Genomic DNA, 27,087 nt, shown 5'->3' with positions numbered 1-27,087 from the left:
GCAAAATTCTAGAGGAAAACCGGGTTCAGTCTACTTTCCACCAGACATTGGGAGATAACTTCACTTTTCAGCAGGACAATAACCTAAAGCACAAGGCCAAATCTACACTGGAGTTGCTTACCAAGAAGACAGTGAATGTTCCTGAGTGGCCGAGTTACAGCTTTGACTTAATTATACTTGACAATCTATGGCAAGACCTGAAAATGGTAGTCCAGCAATGATCAACAACCAATTTTAACAGAGGTTGAAGAATTATGAAAATAATAAATGGGCAAATGTTGCACAATCCAGGTGAGAAAAGCTCTCAGAAACTTACAAAAGACTCACAGATGTAATTGCTGCCTAAGGTGGTTCCAACAAAGTATTGACTCAAGGGTGTGAATACTTATATAAATTAAATATTTATTATATTTTCAATAAATTTGAAAAAAAGGTTAAAAAAATGTTTTCACTTTGTCATTATGGGGTATTGTGTGTAGATACGTGAGAGGAAAACTAATATTTAATCGATTTTGAATTCAGGCTGTAACACAACAAAATATGGAATAAGTCAAGGGGTATGAATACTTTCTGAGCTTTAAAAAGAGACTCTTAAAGTAAAAAAATGACAGATGTTTGGTCAACTTCTATGAATTTAAAAACTTCTAAATAATTTGAATTATTTTGTTGGTGTGAGGAGTACATTCTTCGTAGGCCTACATGTGTCTGATAGGTATAGACCTATCATAATCAATAGCTATACAATTTGTTTGGAAAATGAAAGGGTCCAACGTCATTAAGCATGCAATCAATAGTCTTTAAATATTACAGAAACTAAAAGGCTCCGCATGAAAATAATCCATCAACCATGCCGTCAATTTATCAGCTAGCCTTAGCCATGGGTAACCGACGTAATCATCACTCCCTTAATCAAGCACACCAGGGATCCCTCAAAATGCATTGTTAGAAATGGTTTGTATTCTATTAAACTAGAAATATTATGAATTTAGTATGGTTTCCATATGGCCATTGTGCACATGCAGATTAAATTATTTGCAATAATGGTAGAGTAGATATATTCAAGCAAAAGTGGCAGATTTTCGGTGGTTTTAGCACATGTCTATATAGGTTCATGCCTTCCAGTCAACGTTTCAATGACTGCAGGTAACTATTCGGATGGATAACAATGCGAATACCCTTGCAAATTAACGTTATATTGCAAACCTATATCACGGCCGAAAACGTGCACATCAGCATCAATCCGTAAATGCATTAAAAATAACATCTCCTAATGGCAAGTTAATTCTAGACATTATTAATAAAATATATTTAAACAGAGACATCCTTGTCATGGAGAATAGCTTTCGTTAGATTTTAATTTCCAAGCGCATGTTTGTTCCGATTACCAAGAGTTCTCGTCGGTGTGACAAAGGCCCTCTTGACAGAAGTTAAACTCTAAAACCCGGAAAAGATTGGGTGAAGTAGCCTGGGCTAACATACACGCGAAGGAGGGGACCAATGAAATGGGGAAGGAGTCTTGAGTGCAGCAAACGAGATTGACGTAATGGACGCGTCAAATGAATCTCCGCACACTTGAGCCTTTGGGATGGACAAATTTCCCCTTATGGGACAAAAATCACTTCAGTACCTTTGCCCAAACTCGCCGTCTTCGATCATTTTACCAGAAATGAAAGGGCAGCGCTAAAGGAAAAACGCACAGCAAAACCATTTTCCTCATCTCATGTGCAGAGGGGAGAGACCGCACTTTTCGGCCATTCTTAAACTGCGAAAGGACAACATCTCACACCAAAGGCAATGGGTAAGCTCTCCCTACTGGGTACACACTGGTTGAATCAACATAGTTTACACGTAATTTCAATGGAATTACGTTGAACCAACGCGGAAAAGACGTTGAATTGAGTGCTGTGCACAGTGGGCCGTGATTCATTTGGCATGGACTCATCAAGAGAAAATATTTGCATAAAAAGAGATTTAGAGGTTTTACCATTATATTGCACTATCCTATTCTCAAATGCGTCCATCCATGTATCATTCCAATGGCAGCGTCCATGCCTCTGTTTCCATTTATTTTTAACCCACATTTGGATTGGGCTGCTTTCCAAAGTTTGAGATCATTATAGGTTATTGGACATTGTATTTCAAGGCCATAATAATACTAATGATATAGGTTAGATCAAGGATAGGGAATGGTGCTTTGGAAACGTGAGTGCGCGCTGTGCAATAAGCTATAAACTACAGGCTATTGTGGTTATGCTATTTGTTTAAAACACGGTTACACTGATCTGTCGAGTCTATGCACCTCAATGCAATTCCTTATTTGTTTCTTGCAGATCAAACATATGGAGAAGTGAACCAGCTTGGCGGGGTATTTGTCAACGGACGACCACTTCCAAATTCGATTCGGATCAGAATCGTGGAATTAGCTCAACTTGGAATACGACCGTGTGACATCAGTAGGCAGCTTCGAGTCTCTCATGGCTGTGTGAGCAAGATACTAGCGAGATACAACGAGACGGGTTCGATATTGCCCGGTGCCATAGGAGGAAGTAAGCCCCGGGTCACAACACCCAACGTGGTGAAAAGCATAAGGGATTACAAACAAGGAGACCCTGGAATATTTGCTTGGGAGATCAGGGACAGGCTTCTTACAGATGCCGTGTGTGATAAGTATAACGTTCCCTCCGTCAGCTCCATAAGCCGTATTTTACGCAACAAAATAGGAAATCTTTCCCAGCCGGGCCAATATGAGAACAGCAAGCCAATCCATCCTCAGCTCTCCTACAACCACATGTACCCGTACTCATACCCCAGCGCAATGTCACCCACTGGGACAAAAATTGGCAGCGGTCCCGGTATACCGGTCACGCCGGGCCATGTCAGCCTCTCCCGCCATGGTTGGCCTTCCGTGCACACAGTCAGCAACATTTTGGGCATCCGAGCCTTCATGGACCCTGCAGGTTGGTGGTCAAATTGAATTTGACTCTTGTAACTCGGTTGATTCTTCAGAACCTGCATTTACTGAGTGCATACATACACACTTCTCAAATTGGAAATATTTCCAGGTGCATTATAGTTCAATATCTACGAATCAGTGTCTCTTGTCAATCAAACAGATATTTCATACAATTCCATATGAATGAGAAACAACGTAAAACAACCAACTTATATTAAACGACATAGATTGATAAATAAAATAACATTATGGGTTTAACTGTAAAATAGTGAAACGGTATTATGGGGCTAATAGGCCTAAAATAGCCCTATACGTTAGTCATACAACGAAAGTTAATTTAAATGGAGCCAAATTACACATCTGATATAAATATGGAGGTCAAATCCTCTTGAAATGTGTCAATGGTCAAATAAGGCTAGCCTATCGGTGTGAGGACTACTTTGTGGTTTGGCTATTAGTAGGTCTACTCATAGTTCTACATCGAACCCGTAGCCCATTGTGTGAACGTTAATTGAACGTCTTATTTTATTTGAGATATCATTGTTTCCCTTCATAATATAGCGTTATAATCGCATGTAATCGGGCCTCTGTAAATGGAAGAGGCAAACGCTATAGGTGTCAAATAAACAAGAATGTTTAAAATATAAAATGTTGTTCTAAATTTTCATGATAGATCTTACAAAAACATGGCATTGGCCACAAACATTCGATCTGATTTTAGAAAATAAAGATTTGGTTGAAGTGTGTGTTTAACGAAGAATTTCCACACGAATTTACCTAAATCAAAAACAATGTTTATCATAGCATGGCTTTGTGCAAGAGGAATGTTGTCCTCAGCAGAGGTATATCTAAAAATATCGATACAAATCGAATAAAAACCTAAAATGGTTTGTAGACTTAAAAATGTTATATTCTACACTGAAACATTTCCCACAGCCATCGCTGGAGCGGAGGGGTACCCATCAAAAATGGAGGAGTGGGCGAGCGTAAACAGAGCGACGTTTTCCTCTGCCCATGGTGTCAACGGAATAGAGAAATCCTCCCTAGAGGCAGACATCAAGTTTCCTCAGGTACATTTATGAATCAAATACGCAAACAATACACAAACAACGAATATGTTCATAGTTTGATCAGAAATCCGTTTCCACTACATGTCCACTGTAAATACAATGTATGCATAAAAGTGTTGGGGGCGGATTTGCTTCTCTGTGCTTAAAATGCATTATTTTCTTATTTTCCTTTCCAGTCTTCTTCAAACCTATCTAGTTATGTACCTGCTTGTGCCTACTCTCCCCCAAACCAATACGGGGTGTATGGTGGACCAGCAGGTAACTATATGACAACTGGACACCACTGGCAGTCTCAAAGCACGAGCCTTGCCCACCCCAACAGCGAAGCAACGATGCAAGGTGGAGACCTCCACATGGCGATGTCCTTCAAACACTCAGCACGAGAAGGTAAACCATGCAGTCTGTGTACTTAGCTATACGTTTTTACATTTCAAATACGCAGATGATATTTGAATGCAGAAGAATGGCAGGCACGGCTTAAGGCAGCTGTCAATCAAACACCAGCAATTTGTATATGCACTCGTCAAACAAAAAAGATTAGGGCTTGTGGGTCGAAAGCTAACGACCCAACAGTAGGTGTCCAATTAGGGGGTCTAGGAAGACAACAGTTGACATTTAGAGAATGTCTGAACAGAGGAGGCGCTGCGTTGTGCGACTCATAAGGAAACCATTAAGTCCTCTGAGAGAAGGCATTGGAAGTGTAGGCTACTTTATTTACTGTGCAAGTCGTTTTGGCCTATGGGTATAACACAGCAGTACCCACTCAGGTGATGACTGTAGGCCTACAGGGGATCTTGAAGAACCCATTAATAATATTTGAATAGGCCTATATGATTACTATAACGACTTCGACCTTATTCTTCAAAAGGTTTAGGCCTACATATTCTTAAAAATATAAAGTTGCAATTATGATGTTCAAATGATGTTTATTCAATTTGCGAAGAAAAGTTCGGCTACATTATGTTCTTATTTTCAAGCTTTTAGTGCGTTTGCTTTTTAATGACGAGTAGGTCGATTTGGAAGGTTTTTCTTTTTACAGATACAAATGTCGTTGAGGTAATTTAATATAAATGATAACAGCCATGAAATTAGCGATGTCAATTCATTCATTCGACTTATTCAAAACATTTTTTTAAATACGTCATGAAGAGATAGCCTGATAAGCTAATTAATGTTACACCAATGAGCACCATTCTACATTAAATACTTGAGTAGGTCTACATGATCCATACCCTGTTGGAAAATCGATGCTGCTGTTTATCCAACCATTTTGATGTCAGTAGCTTGGCCTATGTCCCTATTATATTTTTTGTGAAGAAATGTTGCTACATATGCTGAACAAAAGTATAAAAGCAACATGCAACAATTTCAAAGATTACGTTTTTCCCCACAAAAGATTTCTTTATTAAAGTTTCATCACCTGTCCTGGTGGGTGGTCTCAGACGATCCCGCAGGTGAAGAAGCCTGGTGTGGAGGTCCTGGGGCTGGCGTGGATACACGTGGTCTGCGGTTGTGAGGCGGATTGGACATACTGCCAAATTCTAGAAAACGAGGTGGCTTATGGTAGAAAGATGAACCTTCAATTCTCTGGCAACGGCTCTGGTGGACATTCCTGTAGTCAGTATGCCAATTTCACGCTCCCTCAAAACTTGAGACATCTGTGGCATTGTGATGTGTGACAAAACTGCACATCTTAGAGTGGTATTTTATTGTCCCTGGCACAAGGTGCACCTTTGTAATGATCATGCTTGTTTTATCAGTTTCTTGATATGCCACACCTGTCAGGTGGATGGATTATCTTGGGAAATGAGAAATACTCACTAACAGGGATGTAAACAAATTTGCGCACAACATTTGAGAGAAATAAGCTTTTTGTGCATATGGAACATTTCTAAGATATTTTATTTCAGCTCATGGGACCAACACTTTACATGCTGCGTTTGTATTTGTGTTCTGTAGTATGTTAGGTCTACAATACAATGGACACATATGATTCCATAACCATTTGATAGGCTACTATTGACAGCCCAATAACCTTGATCTATGTCAGATGAGACATCAGAGACTCCTCTGTCTAGATATCTCAATAATTAAAACGGCCAGACATGCCATATCTTTTGCTGCAGTCGTGGTGAGGTATGGTATGGCGTTGTCTTTTGAGATTGTATTGCGATATCTGCTCTTCTTGCCACGGCTTTGGGGCCTACAGCTAACACGCGTTTGTGTTCTCACTGGTCTGATGATGGATAGAATTACGATTTATTTGTTCCATTGAACGTATCTCTTGTTTGTTTTTCGCAGGAGACAGAAAACCTCCCAGTCCCTTGAGCAAGCACCAGCACGAGGCGTTGAGCGTACACGGACTATCTCTCCCGACCTCCGCTTCATAACACAACGAAACCAACGGACAGTCAAGATCACAGGCAATGTAGCCTAAAGAAAATGCGTAAAATTAAAAGATTTCAAAAAATGCATAATCCACTAGTAAGTGACGAACCTACATTTTCAACGTCATTCCGTGTAATTGCATTGCATGCCAATAGGCTAAAAATCTCAAATAATCGAATGTCGACATGAATGGTGGTACAGTCTTGTTTCACCTGCATCAATGCAGCGGTGTTGTGTTGATTAGGACATCATTATTACATATTTAAAATTCCACTCATTCAAAACTCATCCCAAATCGAAATTGTGTAAAACGAATTATGTAGCCAGCCTAGCAGTCTTGACAGTTCCAACGCATTGTTTCTCACAACAGATGGTAATCCTGCATGCTCTCTGGGTTCAGACAAACGTGCACAATCTCTATTTGTTAGGCCTATGTCCGGAAAGGGACAATTCAAAATGTTATTAACAATATCATGTAGGCCTATTTGTAATTTTGTAAATTATATCTACAGAAGCTGTATTATATATTTTTATAGCCTAACTGTGCGTAATAAAGGCATGCTAAACGGGAAATGCCTCGTTCATATCTTTGGATTTGCCTAATTCCTGCAGTGTATGTTGTTGGCTCCTGGTAAAATTAAAATGATGCATTTGCAGTTGGTAAAATAACTTCGTAGTAAGGATTCAGTATAACAGTTTTTTTCCCTGATGTGTCACTCACCATGCCTCCCTTCAATTTCGTGCAAACCAAGCTTTTCTGGAGTTAATGATGCTTCGCACTTTTCGGCGCCTTGCAAGATGGTATCTGTAGGCCGACACCTTTGGCCAGATGCCACCGTCAGGCTTGCCCACCCAACAATCAGTAGACCAACACGCCCTTATTTGATATAGGCCCCAGACCATGACAAAAATCATACAATGACGCATCTATTGGATAGCCAATTCCAAGACAAACACGAAACACCCGATAATCCAACATACAGTATCAGAACCGACTGAACACAAACCTCTGGAGCCCCTGATCAATTCAAACATCACGCAGAGATGCAGGTCATGCGTCCGCAACTGCGGTTACGCACCGTTTGCATCAGTAATCATAGAACGATACAAGACAGACGTGTTGTAAAGCTAACGCTAATAATGCTATGCCGAGAGGAGCATTAACGACGTTTAAAAGTGATATGTTGTAAATGTACCTCCATTTGGGACTGCGTATCGTGTTGATCTTCAGACAAACATTCGAGCTTGGGTTTGATCAATTGTTGACCGTGAGCAAGCTATGACTGATCGATTAAACCAGACTGCCCACATTCACAGCAATATTTTCCCTCTATGCACATTTGTTTTTGCTAATTGTTTATTTCAGTTTACAGTTTACGTCAGTTCAACTGAATTCTGATCGAATGGGTATTCGCCCATCCAAACCGTGTGAGCTATAGGTTGCCTTGGAAGTGGAGACTAAATACACAGAGAGATCATATGCCTAATCGAAATTAGATTATTATAAGATTATATTTATTATATTATACTAGTATGAATGATAGGCTACCTTGGACAGAATATATTTTGATATGTAGTAAATTGAAATGAATCCAACTCAAAGCCTTCTTGAATACTACAAGGCTGCTGTAAATCATTCTCACTACAATAAGGTATTATGAATATAAACACGAACATGAATGTACAGTATGTATTAAGATAATGCTTATATGTTGATATTTCTGTATTAATGTTATAATCTATATTATAAAATGCGTGGTTCGAGCCTTGAATGCTGATTGGCTAAAAGCCGTGTTATATCAGACTATATACCACGGGTATGACAAAACATTTATTTTTACTCTTCTAATTATGTTGGAAGACAGTTTATAATAGCAATAAGGCATCTCAGAGGTTTGTGGTATTTGGGCAATATACCACACACTCTCGGGCCTTATTGCTTAAATATTTTTATTCATTATTATCATTATTATTTATATATATATATTTTTTTCTTATTTAAGGATAGTCTATACGTGATTCCCCTGCTGCATTCTAGAATTACCTAATACATAAATTCAGAATACCTATAAAAAATTGTCATTACATATTTAAAAATATTATTATTATTATAGAAAATTATTGTACAACGCTAAACAGATATTCATTATTATCTGGTTGCGTAATGCTGCATTAGATAGATGTATTGAGTGTCTCTAAAAAATTATATTTGTTTAAGGCAAGGGAGTTGACAACATTTCAGGATGAATACAGAGGCCTATTTGGAGGTTTTGAGGCGTAAACTGAGAGCAATTTAGGAATTTTTATATCTGCGTAAAGGACTAAAAATACTAACCAAGAAAACCTTATGAAAATACAGTTAGTGGAAGTGGAAAACATAGTTTGGTTAAGCGCTTACGTTTAACAATCCTCAGAGTACAGTTTGCCTGTGTGGTGGATAATAACCCAGTCAAGCCAAGCCACGGACCTCTCTCTCAGACGAGGACACGTGGGACTTTCTGAACAGTAATATACAGAAGATTCTAAACACAATACAGATACTGGTAGGTCAGCCTTGTTGTTTAACTTTTTTAAATCCTTACACTATCCATATTTTGTGAAATGCCGTTTTCATAATCCAAATGACCACATGTAGGCCAAATGCACTCCAAAATGTTGATATTGGATTGAGATAGATGTGCTGAAGATCATGTATAAGAAACTGACTTTAACAAAAGGTTTTTGGAGGACGTTCTACTTGGGGTGAGCAGGTTTGCTGTATGGACAGTAGTCAGAAAGACAGGGTTGCGTCTCAAATGGCTCCCTATTCCCATATTGCCCTACTTTTGACCAGGTGTCATTGGGCTCTGGTCAAAAGTAGTGCACTTCTTAGTGAATAGGTTGCCATTTGGGACACACACAGGAAGTTGTTAAAAGCAGGAGCATGCAGCAGAGAGAGAGAGAGATGTGTGTGGTAGGGTTACCATGGACACCTGGTGATGGACATCAACAAAGGGATGGGGAGCTGCAGCATGCAGCTTCCTCCATCACACAGTCCAGTGTGTCTCCTCTGCAATCGACACCCCCTCACCACCATATACCTTAAAACCCTGCCCGAGGCACATCCCACGGGCCGCAGACGTCAGTTCAACGCCTATTCCACGTTGGTTCAACGTGATTTCATTGAAATGACGTGGAAACAACGTTGGTTCAACCAGTGTGTGCCCAGCGGGATAGGACTGCGTACCAAACGGCACCCTATTTTCTATTTAGTGCACTACTTAGTGTCATTTGAGACACACACATAGGACTGCTGTGACAGGCGGAGGCCAAAATATAGTGTGTGTCCTGTCCTTATTAGTCATTAGTATTATGTGCTAGAGCAGGGTTGTCAAACTCATTCCATGGAGGGCTTAGTTTCTGCAGGCTTCTGTCTTTTCCTTCAAATTAAGACCTAGACAACCAGGTGAGGAGAGTTCCTTACTAATTAGTGACCTTAATTCTTCAGTCAAGTGCAAGCGAGTGGAGCGAAAACCCTGCCCGACACTCGGTGTGTTACGGTGAGAGTCCACACAGAGATCCAATACATTACTTATAGAATTGATAGAGTTAGGGATTCTACAGGATATATAATACTGAGAGTCTATATTTCCTTTAAATGTACATGTGCTTAAAATTCATTAACCAAATTATCTGAACCTGAAGTAGGCCTATCAGAATTTATGCAGCACCTTGACCTGAGGGACAGTTCTCAATTTGCATGTTAGTATTTAATTTCTGCTAAGCCAAACTAGAAAAGTGCAACTGTTGTCATCGCCAGTGTTGAGGTTAGTACAGACGAAATGAAAATAAATATGATCTAACATTATCATTTCCTGATCATAATGTTTATTTGACTAACAAGTAGTAATTCTGCAAAAATACAACAAATATTTACGGAACGATTAGCCCCATTTGCAGTAGCGTTTTTACTGAAAGTGTGTGTGTACCTGTGTGTACCCGTGTGTGTGCCCACGCGCGTGTGTGTATGCAACACTCTGTGAGCCCCAATAGCCTCGACGGCAGGAGAAAACTGTTTGACTTTGGACCTATATATTCAACATTTTCTCACCATTCAAAGGCTATTGGACTGTTTGTTTGCTGAGGCCTGCTGCAGACAGATAATGAGCAATGTAAGGTGATCCTCCAGCAAACAGCTACTGCTGAATGGAGATGTGCCATTACTGGGACAAGTCTAAGCCTTACTGAGCACAAATCTGACAGAGAAAACACTGGGCCTAAAATGAGCCTTCAGTTTGATGGCCTACCACCTGGAATGACTGACGGCTGACTGAAGTCTGACTGACTGACTAACTGGCTGACTGACTGATAGCCCGCACAACTGATCACATCATCGCTGGCGGTTATTCTGAGGACAGGCCCACATCAATCTGCTCGCACCCTCCCCCTACACACACACACACACACACACACACACACACACACACACACACACACACACACACACACACACACACACACACACACACACACACACACACACACACACACACACACACACACACACACACACGCGTTTGTATTGTACGCACACAGTCCAAATGAATGTATCATGTTAGTACATCTAAAAGCTTGTCTAAAGATGATTAATAGCTATATAATATAAGTTAATTCACTAGCTTGTGAAATAACTTGTTATGTTTTGCTTGCTGTCATATCAATTACCATGTACCTTTATGTACAGTTGTAAGGAAACTTGTTATGACTTCCCCAACAATCAGTTTTTCTCCACACACCCCGAGGCAGGGCCACATTAATCTCTGCCGTGTCAGACATGTATTATAGTACAGAACACACCTCCATTCCAAGACGCACCGCCTAAATGTCACCCTCTCAGCAGCACAGAATCAAGGCGCCAGGACTAAGACTGGAGGCAGAGTATTAAACCACATGTGACCTTCTGCTCCACGCTAGAAGACGCAGAGTGATGATGTACATGCTACTCTCAATCTGCACGCATGGGTCAGATTTGAGTTATTAGTCAAAAGTAGAAAGTAATATAATTTGAACAAAAGCAAATGAATTCAAATTGAATTAATTTCAGTATATTGACATAAAAACGGTGTACATTCACTTGCACACAAAACATTCATATTTCTAAGGTGGATAGTGTGTTGTGTCCTTTGCGTTAAAAAGTGGTAAACCTAAAGCGATATCTATCTGAGGGTCAAGACTTTTGAAGCAAACACACTCAGACACAAAAGAGCTTCTTCATGGGAAAGGCTAGCAGCATACCGCCAGCCAGCCAGCCCCCACCTTCTCAAGTGACCATGGCTCGGCTTGGATTACCTCGTTCATTCTCAGCCCTCAACAAAAGTGTCAGGACAGCGGAGGAAGTGCTGTGCTGTCTGTCCACCTCATCCTTGAGTCCCTTTCAGAAGATGCCCGATGTTCAAAGTCAGCCCTGACTAGCCTCTCTTTTCTTATTTTACTGCAGAAATTTAAGGAGAGAGCAAATAAACACTGAGAGCAAGTAAACACAAATAAACGAGTACTGACAGAAATCCTGAAACCAGCGGTCAGCATTTTGACTGGTGCTTGAGATACAATGTTGTCCCACCCCATCTCCCTCATCATGAATTATCCCTATTTTTGGATAATCTGTCAAGATGTCACTATCCTAACATTAGCATCTGATAAATAACAAAAGCTAATGGGAAATCTGGACGTTTTAACCGTGTGTCTGTAATAATAAGTTGGTGGGTACTTATATCTGTCCTATTTCACAAAAGTGTGTATTAATACACGTGTGAATTGGAAATGTGTTTTTCTGTACATCCCACTCTCCACGAGACACCTTCGGTGTGTGGGGTCACGGCCAGGGTCTGACAATATCAACGACGACCCTGGAGCAATTATGGTTAAGTGCCTTGCTCAAGGGCACATTGTCGGCTCGGGGATTCAAACTAGCGACCTCTCAGTTACTGGCCCAACGCTCTAACCGCTAGGCGCTGTGTGTGTGTGACCGTTTTTGAGTGTGTGCTTGTGTGTTACTCCTATATCACTATCATCCTCAGCAGAATTGCTCAATTTGTAGGGTCTACTGTAGACAGACTGCGGAGCTAGTTTGTCTAAGGGGGTTGATGTACTTGCTTGTAGTGAATGATAGGTGCGTGACTAAATGGTACGTAGTTCCGTCTGAATGCATGGCTGCTTCTCAGTCAGAACTAGAATACCACTCAAGAGATGAATCTACCCCAGAGTTCCGTATACGCTATCAAACACCTCTCCAACTAATTACTCTGAAATGGCAACATCATTTTGTGTTGCAACCTCAGAGCATCGGGTATCAATTATGACCGCTTAACCTGTCAGACAAAAGACAACTCTCACACCTTTGTTCGCCACAGATGACGCCATCTTAGTTTTTGAAATATACCGCATTGCCTGGCTACAATACCAGAGGATCTCAGAAGTATTCACCCATCACCTCCAGACATTTACACATAATAATAGTTATCTTATGGAACAAACAAGGGCATGAATCCTATTTGAATTTGCGTTTTTAGACCTGTGATACAGTATGTAAGAAACAGAGTTTATGCTCTGAGACGACTGTGACTTTGTCTAACAATTCTCTCAGCGTTTTTTACATCTGACAGTTTAGTCTAGTCGAAGACCGAGTCGAGCACCACCCACTACACTACACCTCCCTCTCCCTCCCTCCAATGGCTGGCCCCACTTCTGGGTTCCACGCATGACATCACTTCCTCTCAGCAGTCTCAGAGAGTCCTCTGAACTCTTGTTCAGATACCAACGTCGGTCCAGTTAAAGATGCACCAGTGTTGGTACTGTCCTACCAGGGCTTTTCCTTATTTAATGAACAATAACAAGACACATTTAAGAAAAGAGTCTGAACTATTTTAAGAAAGAAGGTCTAAGCAATTTTTTAAAAGAAGAGTGAACGCACAACTAACCCGGAGATGATGAAACTACATGATCCAATTTCATGGGTTAAATAAGTATCTTACAGTTCAGGATCTCATTTTTGACCTTTTAAATATTTTGTGAAAATACTAAGACAATTTCCCCAAAAATCTTAATTAAAAACCTATGGGTTTCTGGAATCTAAAATGAACTGTATTTATAATGAGGTATCAAACATTAATCTTGATTAAGTTTATTACAGATTCAGAACTAAAGAGAGAAATACAGTGCCTTCAGAAAGTTTTCATACCCCTTGACATTTTGTTGTTTTTCAGCCTGAATTCAAAATGAATTTAATTATTTTTTAAATCTCACCCATCTACACACACAATATCCCAAAATGACAGAGAAAACATGTTTTTAGACATTTTTGCAAATGTATTGAAAATGAAATAAAATGCATCCAATTTCCTTTGATCATCCTGGCGATGTCACTAAAACTTGATTGGAATCCACCTGTGGCCAATTCAACTGTTTGGACATGATTTAGAAAGAAACACACCTTTCTATAGAAGCTCCCACAGTTTCCAGTGCATTTCAGAGCAGAAACTATACCATAAGGAACTGTCTGTAGATCTCTGAAATAAAATTGTAATGAAGCATATATCTGAGGAAGGGTATAAAACCATTTCTAGAATGTTGAATGTTCCCAAGATCACAGTGGTCTGAGATGGGATAACTTGCCAGAAGGACAGCAGTCTCTACACCTATCGGGGCTTTATGGGAGAGAGGCCAGACGGAAGACACTCCTGAGAAAAAGGCACATGACAGCATGCCTGGAGTTTGCAAAAAGGCATGTGATAGACTCTGAGCGCATAAGGCAAAATATTCTGTGGTCTAATGAGACAGAAATTGAACTATTTGTTCTGAATGCAAAGTGCTATGTCTGGAGAAAACCAGGCACAGCACATCACCCGTCTAACGCATCCCTTCCATGAAGCATGGTGGTGACAGCATCATGCTATGGCAATGCTTCAGCAGCAAGGACTGGGAGACTGGGAACAAGGTGAGGGAACAATGAACTGAGCCAAATAAAGACAAATCCTTGATGAGAAACCTGCTTCAGAGTACAAACGATCTTAGACTGGGGCAAAAATGTAAATTGACCCCAAGCATACAGCCAAAGCAATGCTGGAATGACTTCCGAACAAGAATGTGAAAGTCCTTGAGTGGTCCAGCCAAAGCCCAGACTTGAATCCCATTGAAAATCTGTGGAAAGACTTGAAGATTGCTGTTCACCACCACTCCCCATCTAACTTAACAGCGCTTGAGAAAATCTGCAAGGAATAATGAAAGAAAATTCCCAAATCCAGACGTACAAATTTGTTACAGACATACCCAATATGACTCAAAGCTGTAATCGCCGCCAAAAGGTGCTGCTACAAAGTATTGACCCAAGGGTGTGAATACTTATGTAAATGAGATATTCCTGTATTTAATTTTCAATATACTTGCTAACATTTCTAGAAACATGTTTTCACTTTGTCATTATGGGGTATTTCATGCATTTTGAATTCAGGCTGTAACACAACAAAATGTGGAATAAGTCAAGGGGTATGAATACTTCCTGACGACACTGTACGTTGTGTACCAAAAGTGCAAACTTTAGTTTCAGCGATAACACATTGCGAGCTTAAACACCCTCTACGTAGAGATATGCTTCATAAAAGTACAATGTTACCACAGTATTGATATTTCCAAGAGAAGTAACTTGAATTCTCATGCATCATGAGGTTACAATAATGTGGTTAAATCCCCCATGCAGTCTTTATAATTGCATCACTGTATGTTTAATACACCACTGTGTGTTTATTTAATGAAAACAACCTCAAAATAGATATTTTTATCATATATTTCCCTGAGCCTCCCTTGGCCCTTGAAATGCTCAGTTTGATTGTGTGGGCGTTAGAAAACAAACTGGAAGATTTTCACATACACAGATCTGATTGGCTGATAGAATGGTCTAAAGCCCACCCCCTTACCCAGATGAACAGTCATTAGTCTAGTTTAATCAGGTCACATTGCGACGTCATGATGTGGGCCCAAAGTTCCATCCCACCTGAACAGGCTGAAATTCCAACACCTTTTTTCAAACATCTCTTACACAAAATGGCATCATTCTTTTCTCAATTTCAGAGTGTTATTTTGACCCCATAGTGTGGAAATATCATAAAGAAACTGAAAAATCACGTTTTTAACTGCACTGCCCCTTTAATTACACAATGAATGAAGTCCTTATTCTTTTGTTCCAACAATGTGGTTTAATCTGATCTCTCAACAAGACGTATGATAAGAAAGTCACTAAATTATGAAAAATAGTTGAAGTTGATCCTGATGTCCCCCTTAGAGGGAATCTAAATAAAACCACAAAAAAACTAAAACCTAGATTCATTATATTATTTTGATAGTAGTCAAGTCTTGCTGCTATTTGATTCTGTTTAATCAGCTTTGTTTTTCATTCAGGAGGACATACATAGCAGACTTTGGTAGTTCGACTGAAGTTACCCTTCTTGTGTGCAAACACAAGATCGGAGATGGTGTCCATTGATCTCGCCTTAGTGGCTTCCCCTGAAAACCCTCTCAAATGCCTCTGCCGTCTGATAGCATCTTTAATGAATAGATGCATGTACACAAAGTGCTGACTGATAGCCATCACACGAGAGGGAGGGGAAAGAGTTCACGTTTTAAGGACAATCACAAATTCCATCTTAACTATCTGGATGTCTTCCACATTGCCACACGCCCTGCCAGTGCCCCCGTAATTGACCTCAAAACTCCCCAAATCATTCATGGTACACAGCTGGCACACGAGTCGTGTCTCCAAGGCTGTGCTCTAGATTGCACCCTATTCCCTTTATAGTACACTACTTTTGACCAGGGCCCATAGGGCCGATAGTGCACTATATTGGGAATAGGGTCAATTTGGGATGCATCCCAACTCAACAGTGTAGACCATTTAACACACTCCCAAGAGGACATTATCACTGACTGGAGCGAGAGACTGTGAACAATTAGCCCAATACTACAATGATATTGTAAATGGAGCGTAATAGCTGTGAGCTTTGAGTTTCTCTAATGTTTCACGGCAGAAAGGGAACTGGAACCAGAGTCAGCATTTTGTACGTCACCTTAATCATCAGGCAGAGGAAAACAGAGGCTCTTACAGCTATGGCAGTAGCATAGCTAGCACAATATTTCTTTACGGACTTCTACAGAAATGTATTAGCCGAACAATCAGCTTCCTGGATGATGCTTGAAGTCAGTGATAGAACCGGAGCTGTTATGACAGAGTTAAAGGATTTGGCCAATCGCAGAAGAGAGAGAGCGAGAGAGAGAGAGAAAGAAAGTGAATGATAACCATGGTGATTAGTGAACATTAGCTGAGAGGCAGATCTTGTCTGCGTCCCAAGTGGCAGCGTATTCCCTACATAGAGCATAGTGTCCCTATGGGCCCTGGTCAAAAGTAGTGCACTATATAGGGAATAGGGTGCAATTTGGGAGGTATATCTTCTCATGGCGTATGACAGCGTTACCAGCAGCTACATGCCCGATGAGAATGAGCTGCACAGCGATAACTCCTCACGCTTTGTTTGGCCTGTAAGAAGTGCTTCGCTGGAGATGGCTGAGTTATCGGACAGCGGGGGAGATTAGGGATAGGCCCTAGAAATGTCCACAACGTTGGGGAATAGGTAGCCATTTGGGACACAGACAGGGGCTTTGCGTTACCTGTGTCAAGAAACCTGAGAGCTTCACGTGGCCGGAAGAACCCCTCCTTATCCTCAACTATTTTAAAAGCTTTGCGCTCCTAATCCCCAAGCCACATATTACAGCTTTTGTGATGCCACAAAGCCTAGATCCTCCAGTCGATCCTATGGGCGGGTTAAAAGATCAACAGCCCAGGACAATGATTTGGTGGTCCGATTGGACAGAGGTCAGGACTGAAGATCGACCAATCCCATAGCCAAACATGACAATAAATGACAGGCTGGATCTACTCTGTTTACATTCATTGTAAGTTCGAGAGCTTCATTGCAGGTGCAGAGCTTTGTAAAAGACAATTTGGCGATGATACAGATCTCTGTTGTTTTATCGATCTTCATGCCATGTTTCTTGATTCCTCAAAAAACAGGTACTGTATCACAATGGTCCCTAAGCCAAACACTTTATGCTCCAGTGCAGTGGTGGAAAAAGTACCCAGTTGTCAAAGATCCTTAATAGGCTCAAGTAAAATTGAAGGTCACCCAGTAAAATACAACTTGAGTAAAAGTCTAAAAGTATTTGGTTTTAAATACACTTAAGTATCAAAAGTAATTGTAATTGCTAAAATATACTTAAGTATCAAAAGTCGAAGTATAAATAATTTCAAATTCCTTATATTAAGCAAACCAGACGGCACCATTTTCTTGTTTTTTAAATGTACGGATAGCCAGGGGCACGCTCCAATACTCAAACATAATCTATCTATCTATCTATCTATCTATCTATCTATCTATCTATCTATCTATCTATCTATCTATCTATCTATCTATCTATCTATCTATCTATCTATCTATCTATCTATCTATCTATCTATCTATCTATCTATCTATCTGTCTGTCTGTCTGTCTGTCTGTCTGTCTGTCTGTCTGTCTGTCTGTCTGTCTGTCTGTCTGTCTGTCTGTCTGTCTGTCTGTCTGTCTGTCTGTCTGTCTGTCTGTCTGTCTGTCTGTCTGTCTGTCTGTCTGTCTGTCTGTCTGTCTATCTATCTATCTATCTATCTATCTATCTATCTATCTATCTATCTATCTATCTATCTATCTATCTATCTATCTATCTATCTATCTATCTATCTATCTATCTATCTATCTATCTATCTATCTATCTATCTATCTATCTATCTATCTATCCTCTCTGTATTAACAGAGATGTGAAGCCACAGTGTGTGAACGTATGTGCATGCACTGTTTCCTCACAGATCACCAGAACTGAATGGACGTCGCGTACAGACCGAGGAAAAGGCTGACTTATCTGAATGAGGGCCCATTTAAGATGTGGGTAGAGGATTAGGATGTTTTCATCTCCAAGCCATCCCACTTGGGTGGTACAGTGGGAAGCACTAGATGAGATAGCATTGTGAGTTTGAGAAGGTAGCATGCTACAAAAGTAAGTTAGGAAGTAGGTGAGGGTGTCTTGATGAAAACATAAAGGAGTGTTTTTGCACCTCTCTTTCCAAGCCCTCTATTCATGTGCTGTTATGACGTGCAATATGAGGCGGTTTAGTTGAGCAGATCCTCATGCTAAAGGCTTACTCACACACACACACACACACACACACACACACACACACACACACACACACACACACACACACACACACACACACACACACACACACACACACACACACACACACACACACACACACACACACACACACACACACACACCATATCCCATATTTGGACCACACAGGTCAAAGCAGACGGTCTTCACCACTGTGAAAGTGTCTAACTTACTTTTAAACGCTCCCCAGAGGAAGTGGGGTCATAAGGTCAGACCCGGAGCACAGATGAGCCATACAGTAGTTTCGAAATATGTGACAGGGTGATGGCGCACTAATGCATCCAAAACAACAACAGTGTTCATAATGGCGCTGAGGCTTCTATCACGTCTGTCTCTATGAAGTTCTAACAGGTTGTTAATGCCAGTCAAAATAACCTGTAAAAGAGTCAGGCGAGGATCAGTAAGTCAGTTTGCTAGATAGGAAAAAAAAGTGTTAAAGTGGCCTTGCTGCCGATAGAGAAAGTGTATGACATGATCAGAGGGAGATCTTCCCAACACTCATACATATGACTCACACAATACAGTAACAGCTCACCCTATTGCCCCAAAGGGCTCTTGTCAAAAGTAGTGCACAATGTAGGGAATATGGTGCCATTTGGGACGCAGGCCTGACGTGTCATCGTGGGAAGTGAGCGCTGTCAGGGAGGCCAGAGTGGTCGGTCACTCCCTGGATATCCACAACTGGCTGCAGACAGAGGGAAGCTCCCTCCCTCCACTGCAGGGGAGACTTCATGTGGCTGTTGTATCCTCCCGCTGTCTTAGTCCCTTCACATCCACTGGGGATTCCATTCCATCATGCACTTGTTGGGATAACTTCGTTATTGATTGCAAACTGTTCTTTTAAATTGCAAAACTGATTGCGAAAGGACAATATTATTCACTATAGTGCTAAAATGTACTGTTTAATGCCACTGAAGTTTAAAGAGCTGTTAAGACAACAAGACATATCTTTACTGTCAAAAATGTTACAATCTTCAGAGGATCTGTGACTGTGTACAAATGTGTCCTGTTCATTTCCACACAAATTGTTTTCACCAAAAACTAACCTCACCACTTAGGCACTGCCTTCACTTCGCCTCAAAGGGTGGTCTCCTTTGAACCACAGCAATGATCTGGTATTAAACAATACCGGCGTCAGATAAGAGTTCTAGTCAACAGAGTAGAGAGCACTGTTTACTTCTAAAATCATCAAGCCATGATGTTACCACACACACATATTGCCATGAGGCTGAGAGAAAAATGTGCAGTTTTATAGCTAATTTCATGCTATTCTACACATTTTGCCATGAGGCTGAGAGAAATTAGAGAAAATGTTGCTATTTTAAAGCCAATTTCCTGCAACTCTACACATATTGCCATGAAGCTGAGAGAAAAATGTGCCGTTTTATAGCTAATTTCATGCTATTCTACACATTTTGCCATGAGGCTGAAAGACAATGTTGCAGTTTTACAGCTAATTTCCTGTCATTCAATTTTTTTTTGCCATGGCTTATGACCTGTTCATATGCTATCTGGAGAGGGGGGGTCCGTCCGTGGGCCCTCCGGCACTGAGGGGGTGTGTTTCTTTAGTGGACAATGTTCTAACAAGTGTTGTTAATCTTTTTGCTTTCGCATATATCTGGTTTCTTCTGCTGACTTAACCCCATGCTACCATTGGTGGTCTGGTCTGCCATTGGTCACTGTTAGTGGGGCAATATGTTTCCCTCCACGTGGCACCCTACTCCTTAAATAGTGCACTACTTTTGACCAAAGTCCTATGGATCCTGGTCAAAAGTAGTGCACTATAAAGGGAATAGGTTGTCATTTGGGACTCAGCCCTGGTCATGTCCACGGCCCTGCGCTGCCCTCTCAGGGGTCACCAGGGGAGAGAAAACAGATGTAACTGCCCTTCTTTATGAGTCTCAGTGTGGACGACCAGGTCCCTAAACTCATGTTTAACGTTGTCTGTTTGTTTTCAGAAGTTCCTCAGTGCCGTTCACAACTCTGTCTGTCCAAGGTGTTTGGATGTCGGTGGAGGCAGGGATACCTCATCTTAGCAGCTCCAGAGCACAAAATCTGTGCGCGTGCATAGAAGCAGTTAACGATAATGGGAATGAATTCATCCATACGCTCAAGTTCATGAGTCATACTCATTTTTGTACAAACAGCTCTGTTTTCAGTCATTCTTTCCTGCTGCAACAGAGGCATTACAGTGAACTCCACCATCGGAGGTCTATTTCAATCTGAGTCAGAGCAGCCCATGCTGTTCATCAGTATGTAATAACTTGTTAATAACCACTACTTATTGCTGTTATTATTGTACTATACACACAAGGCAAAGCGAAACTATTGTGTATTTTTCTCCACGCCTCAGCGTGGAAACGTCACCTGATCAAAAGGGTGGAAAGGTCATAAAAATTCCTCACCTACAGTAAAGGGTAGCGAGGCACTCATTAGCGAATCGTTCAAGTACAGTTAAGTATAACCTGACTATATATCTTTTCCACTTACTACAACATGTCCCTCTTTGTTCTCTGATGCTATGAGTCCTGTAACTGTGTCCAAAATGGCACCCTATTCCATATATAGTACACGACTTTTGATCAGAGCCCCCCCGGTCAAAAGTAGTGCACTATATAGGGAATAGGGTGCCATTTGGGATGCACACCCTGGGCTGCCTAAGAGTGTCTTTAATCAACATTTGAACTGGACATGGAATGTAGTGATGCTAAAGTATCTTTACAGCCTTTTAGACTGGGTTTGATAAACCCTCCTAATTGGACTAAATGAGTTCTGAGAGTTCCTTGAAACAGCTCCTAGAAAGTTACTCTATGACCATGTCAAGGGGAGACTGAATCTAGCTGACCAAACGCTCCAATGTACAGTGGGCTTGATTATGAAAGCACTAACTGGAACAGAAAATGGACACAAACGACATTAAAACATGTGATTCCTGGTGTCTTTAAGGTGTGTTTCGAGTTAGTCCAGACTCTATTGACCAGTTTTGCCTATTACTTTATGTACTGCCAGAGACAGTGGAAGAGCTAGAGGTCCAAACACGCAATGAGAGACAGACAGGTGAGACAGTATGTCTTATAACGAGCATTAACTGGACATTTACCAACGTCTTTACAACACAAATATACCTGAACCTGACTCCCTGAGACTCAGCGGGGGAACGAGCAGTAAAACATACAGTCAGACATTAAAAGAGAGGACAGATTAACAGCAGATGAAAAGAGTGACACTCTGGTCCGATGTTGCATGTCACTGGTTTTAAATAGGTGGGTGAAGCGCAGTGATATGGCGCCATTTATCTCATAAAACCACAGGGCATTGATTAACCACTGGACGTGTGTGTAGGTAGCAATGTATGTACTGTCGGTAGCTAGGAATCTACAAACTCAAAGGGGGGGGGGGGGTGAAAATTGAACCATACTGATTGCGGTGCCGTGGAAACTCCCTCAAAAAGGACAGTGCCTAAAAGCATAGAAAAACATTCCAAATGTCACGCCCTGGCCTTAGTATTCTTTGTTTTCTTAATTATTTTAGTTAGGTCAGGGTGTGACATGGGGAATGTATGTGTTTTTTGTAGTGTCTAGGGTGGTTGTAAGGTTTAGGGGGTTTATTAGAGTAGTTGGGTTTATGTTTAGTATAGTAGTCTAGCTGTGTCTATGGTTGAGTGTAGGTATCTAGGAAAGTCTATGGTTGCCTGAATTGGGTCTCAATTAGAGACAGCTGGTTATTGTTGTCTCTGATTGGGAGCCATATTTAAGGCAACCATAGGCTTTAGCTGTTTGTGGGGAATTGTCTATGTCGAAGTGTTTTGTGTCAGCACCGATGTTTGTATAGCTTCACGGTCGTCTGTTCTGTTTGTTGTTTTGTTTTTTCCTTCTTTAAAATAAAAGAAGATGTACTTTCCACGCGCTGCGCCTTGGTCCTCTCTCAGTCCCGTTGACGATCGTGACAGAATTCCCCACCACTTATGCGGGATCAAGCAGCGTGAAAAGCGGCAACAGGAGCAGCGCAAGGAGGAATGGAAATGGGAGCGTAATATGGACTACACTATGTGGGAGGAGATCGACAGGTGGGCGATCGACCCAGGGCGAGTGCCGGAGCCAGCCTGGGATTCTCTGGCGCAGTGTGAGGAGGGATACCGGCGAATGGAGGCAGCACGACGACGCGGTAGGAAGCCTGTGAGTCAGCCCAAAAAATTTCTTGGGGGGGGGGCTTAGAGGTAGTGGGCCGAGGGCAGGTAGGAAACCTGCGCCCACTTCACAGGCTAACCGTGGAGAGCGGGAGTACGGGCGAACACCGTGTTACGCAGTAGAGCGCACGGTGTCTCCTGTACGTGTTCATAGCCCGGTGCGGGTTATTCCACCTCCCCGCACTGGTAGGGCTAGATTGGGCATTGAGCCAGGTGCCATGATGCCGGCTCAACGCGTCTGGTCTCCAGTGCGTCTCCTCGGGCCGGCATACATGGCACCAGCCTTACGCATGGTGTCCCCGGTTTGCCTACATAGCCCGGTGCGGGTTATTCCACCTCCCCGCACTGGTCGGGCGACGGGGAGCATTCAACCAGGTAAGGTTGGGCAGGGTCGGTGTTCAAGGGAACCAGTACGCCTGCACGGTCCGGTATTTCCGGCACCACCTCCCCGCCCCAGTCCAGTTCCACCAGTGCCTACACCACGTAACAGGCTTCCAGTGTGTCTCCAGAGCCCTGTTCCTCCTCCACGCACTCGTCCTATGGTGCGTGTCTCCAGCCCGGTACCACCAATTCCGGCACCACGCACTAAGCCTCCTGTGCGTCTCCAGAGTCCTGTGCATCCTGTTGCTGCTCCCCGCACTAGCCCTGAGATGCGTGTCCCCAGCCCGGTACCACCAGTTCCGGCACCACGCACTAGGCCTAATGTGCGTCCCCAGGGTCCAGTATGCCCTGTTCCTTCTCCCCGCACTAGCCTGAAGGTGCGTGTCCTTAGCCCGGTGCCTCCAGTTCCGGCACCACGCACCAGGCCTACAGTGCGCCTCATCCGGCCAGAGCCATCCGTCTCCCCAGCGCCATCTGAGCCATCCGTCTCCCCAGCGCCATCTGAGCCATCCGTCTCCCCAGCGCCATCTGAGCCATCCGTCTCCCCAGCGCCGTCTGAGCCATCCGTCTCCCCAGCGCCGTCTGAGCCATCCGTCTCCCCAGCGCCGTCTGAGCCATCCGTCTCCCCAGCGCCGTCTGAGCCATCCGTCTGCCCCGAGCCATTAGAGCCGCCCGTCTGTCCCGAGCCGTCAGAGCCGTTAGTCAGTCAGGAGCCGCTAGAGCCATTCGTCAGTCAGGATCTGCCAGAGCCGCCAACCAGACAGGATCTGCCAGAGCCGCCAACCAGACAGGATCTGCCAGAGCCGCCAACCAGACAGGATCTGCCAGAGCCGCCAACCAGACAGGATCTGCCAGAGCCGCCAACCAGACAGGATCTGCCAGAGCCGCCAACCAGACAGGATCTGCCAGAGCCGCCAACCAGACAGGATCTGCCAGAGCCGCCAGCCAGCCATGAGCAGCCAGATCCGTCAGCCAGCCATGAGCAGCCAGAGCCGTCAGCCAGCCATGAGCAGCCAGAGCCGTCAGCCAGCCATGAGCAGCCAGATCCGTCAGCCAGCCATGAGCAGCCAGATCCGTCAGCCAGCCATGAGCCGTACAGCCAGGATCCGCCAGAGCCGTCCAGCCAGGATCCGCCAGAGCCGTCATCCAGCCAGGATCCGTTCCTCAGTCCGGAGCTGCCAACCCTCAGTCCGGAGCTGCCCCTTATCCTGGTGCTGCCCCTTATCCTGGTGCTGCCCCTTATCCTGGTGCTGCCCCTTATCCTGGTGCTGCCCCTTAGTCCGGTGCTGCCCCTTAGTCCGGTGCTGCCCCTTAGTCCGGTGCTGCCCCTTAGTCCGGTGCTGCCCCTTAGTCCGGTGCTGCCCCTTAGTCCGGTGCTGCCCCTTAATCCAGTGGGGTTAATGTGGAGGGTGGCCATTTGGAGGAGGCTACGTAAGCGGGTAGTGACTATGGTGGGGTGGGGACCACGACCAGTGCCGGAGCCGCCGCCGTGGACGGACGCCCACCCAGACCCTCCCCTAGACTATGTGCTGGTGCGCCCGGAGTTCGCACCTTAAGGGGGGGGTTATGTCACGCCCTGGCCTTAGTATTCTTTGTTTTCTTAATTATTTTAGTTAGGTCAGGGTGTGACATGGGGAATGTATGTGTTTTTTGTAGTGTCTAGGGTGGTTGTAAGGTTTAGGGGGTTTATTAGAGTAGTTGGGTTTATGTTTAGTATAGTAGTCTAGCTGTGTCTATGGTTGAGTGTAGGTATCTAGGAAAGTCTATGGTTGCCTGAATTGGGTCTCAATTAGAGACAGCTGGTTATTGTTGTCTCTGATTGGGAGCCATATTTAAGGCAGCCATAGGCTTTAGCTGTTTGTGGGGAATTGTCTATGTCGAAGTGTTTTGTGTCAGCACCGATGTTTGTATAGCTTCACGGTCGTCTGTTCTGTTTGTTGTTTTGTTTTTTCCTTCTTTAAAATAAAAGAAGATGTACTTTCCACGCGCTGCGCCTTGGTCCTCTCTCAGTCCCGTTGACGATCGTGACACCAAAGAAAAGGCTGTGACTATAGCATGGGTGAATAAATACAAAATATAATACAACATGAAAGTATATGATGTATTGTGAGGATACAAAATATCTGTAAAAAAGTTTCTTTACATTTTCCCAGTTGTTTGTAGTAATTCCATCATCACAACCTGCTAAATCACATGTAGATGGTAAATCACCAAACGATGGCGAGAGAGAATAAAATGTTAATATAAGGTTTCACCTTTGCAACTGGGCAACATGAATAAGCTCTTTAGAGGAGCATCTATCCAAGGACAGACAGAGTTGCTGCCTAAATGTTTCTGCATTTATGACATACATTGCGCTCATTGCAATGATATGTATTGGAGAGTCGGGGGCAGACAGAGACCACCCACCCTAGCCGTGTTGAAACAGGGTCCACAGAGGGCAATTAAGCTGTTTCCCCGGGTCACTCAAGTCCGACTTATTAAAGTTGTGAACTTGGGGAAGAGGGGTATGTGGGGGACCCCGCTGGCGAAGATCCAAGAACACCAGGCCGACACTGAGCATGCATTCCCAAATGGCACCCTACTCCCTACATAGTGCACTACTTTTGAGCAAGGCCCTGGTCCAAAGTTGTGCACCGTATAGGAATAGGGTTCCATTTGGGACGTAGCCTGAAAAACACGGGCCAGTGATATTTCTGTCGGTATTACGACGGCTTCATAGACCACATAGTGTCTCACTAATGAGCTAGTGAACATTATTCTGTCATCTCCTCTCATGTTCCCTATGTGTGAAAGATCCCCGTGTAGATTCAGGATCAACTGGGCCTTTCAGAGCGGTCAGGCCAGGACCATTTATCATGTCAAATGACACTTTACATATTCATGTACAGAGTGGCAGGAAGCTTAGCGGTGAAGAGCGTTGGGCCAATAACTGAAAGGTCGCTGGTTTGAATCGCAGAGCCGGCAAGGTGGTAAAATCTGCCGTTATTGGGCAAGGCAGTTAACCCCCAACAACTGCTCCCACGGAGGGGTTGGGTTAAATGTGGCAGACATTTCGGTTGAATGCACTCAGTTGTACAACTGACTAGCTATCTCCTTCCCTATGTCAATCTGAGGGACAGAGTTTATTAGCAACGTTCCTATGCCGTTTTCAAAATCCAATCTTGTGTGAGGCATCTTTTTTCAGGTATTCCTGTAAACTGTTGTAGTAGCTCTAATCCTGTTCTAATCCAAACTGTGACTGGCTGCATCTTAAATGGTGCCCTATTTCCTAAATAGTGCACTACTCTATAGGCCCTGGTCCAAAGTAGTGCACTAAATAGGGAATATGGTGCCGTTTGGGACGTAGTCTGTGAGTGGCAGCACAGACCCATTAATATCAGCTATGTAGAACATAGAGATTAGTTACTATAGTTCAGGGACAAGGGATTGCTGGACGGAGATGGCATGTGAAAATAGCTTCAGATAACTACTCTCCCCTATCCTCCATCCTTTATAGAAAATATCCAACAGAAAAAACAGTCCCACTGAGCATTTCTTCTCCATTGACATCTCTAAACACATGACCTTCCCTCCATGAGAGAGGAGAGAGAGTTTTATACCACCAAGACTCAAGGTGACTGCCTGTGTTCCAATCCACTGGGCATTCGGCAGTGTTGCAACAGTGTAGCAGATGTAGCCTAGACCCAATGAACTGTAATAACAAGATGGCTGCCAAATTCGCATGGTGTTTCTTACTTCAGCAGTTCTAGGTCCTGTGCGTGTTCTGTGTTGAGCACGGAGCCAGAGGTGAGGGGGCGAGACAGAGACAGTGACAGATC

At 43.0% G+C, this 27,087-nt stretch overlaps 1 protein-coding gene across 1 annotated transcript; it reads left to right on the top strand.

Moving 5' to 3' along the window:
- The first annotated feature begins 1,794 nt into the window (after nt 1-1,794).
- On the top strand, nt 1,795-6,413 carry LOC120019253 (paired box protein Pax-1-like). The gene is made up of 5 exons (XM_038962570.1): nt 1,795-1,816; nt 2,331-2,957; nt 3,890-4,023; nt 4,200-4,410; nt 6,325-6,413. The coding sequence occupies exons 1-5, from the start codon at nt 1,795-1,797 to the stop codon at nt 6,411-6,413; spliced, it is 1,083 nt and encodes a 360-aa protein (XP_038818498.1).
- The last annotated feature ends 20,674 nt before the right edge of the window (nt 6,414-27,087 follow it).

Source organism: Salvelinus namaycush, chromosome 24 (genome assembly GCF_016432855.1).
Source record: "Salvelinus namaycush isolate Seneca chromosome 24, SaNama_1.0, whole genome shotgun sequence".
Classification (NCBI taxonomy): Eukaryota; Metazoa; Chordata; class Actinopteri; order Salmoniformes; family Salmonidae; genus Salvelinus; species Salvelinus namaycush.
This window is presented reverse-complemented; position numbering and strand designations above follow the sequence as displayed.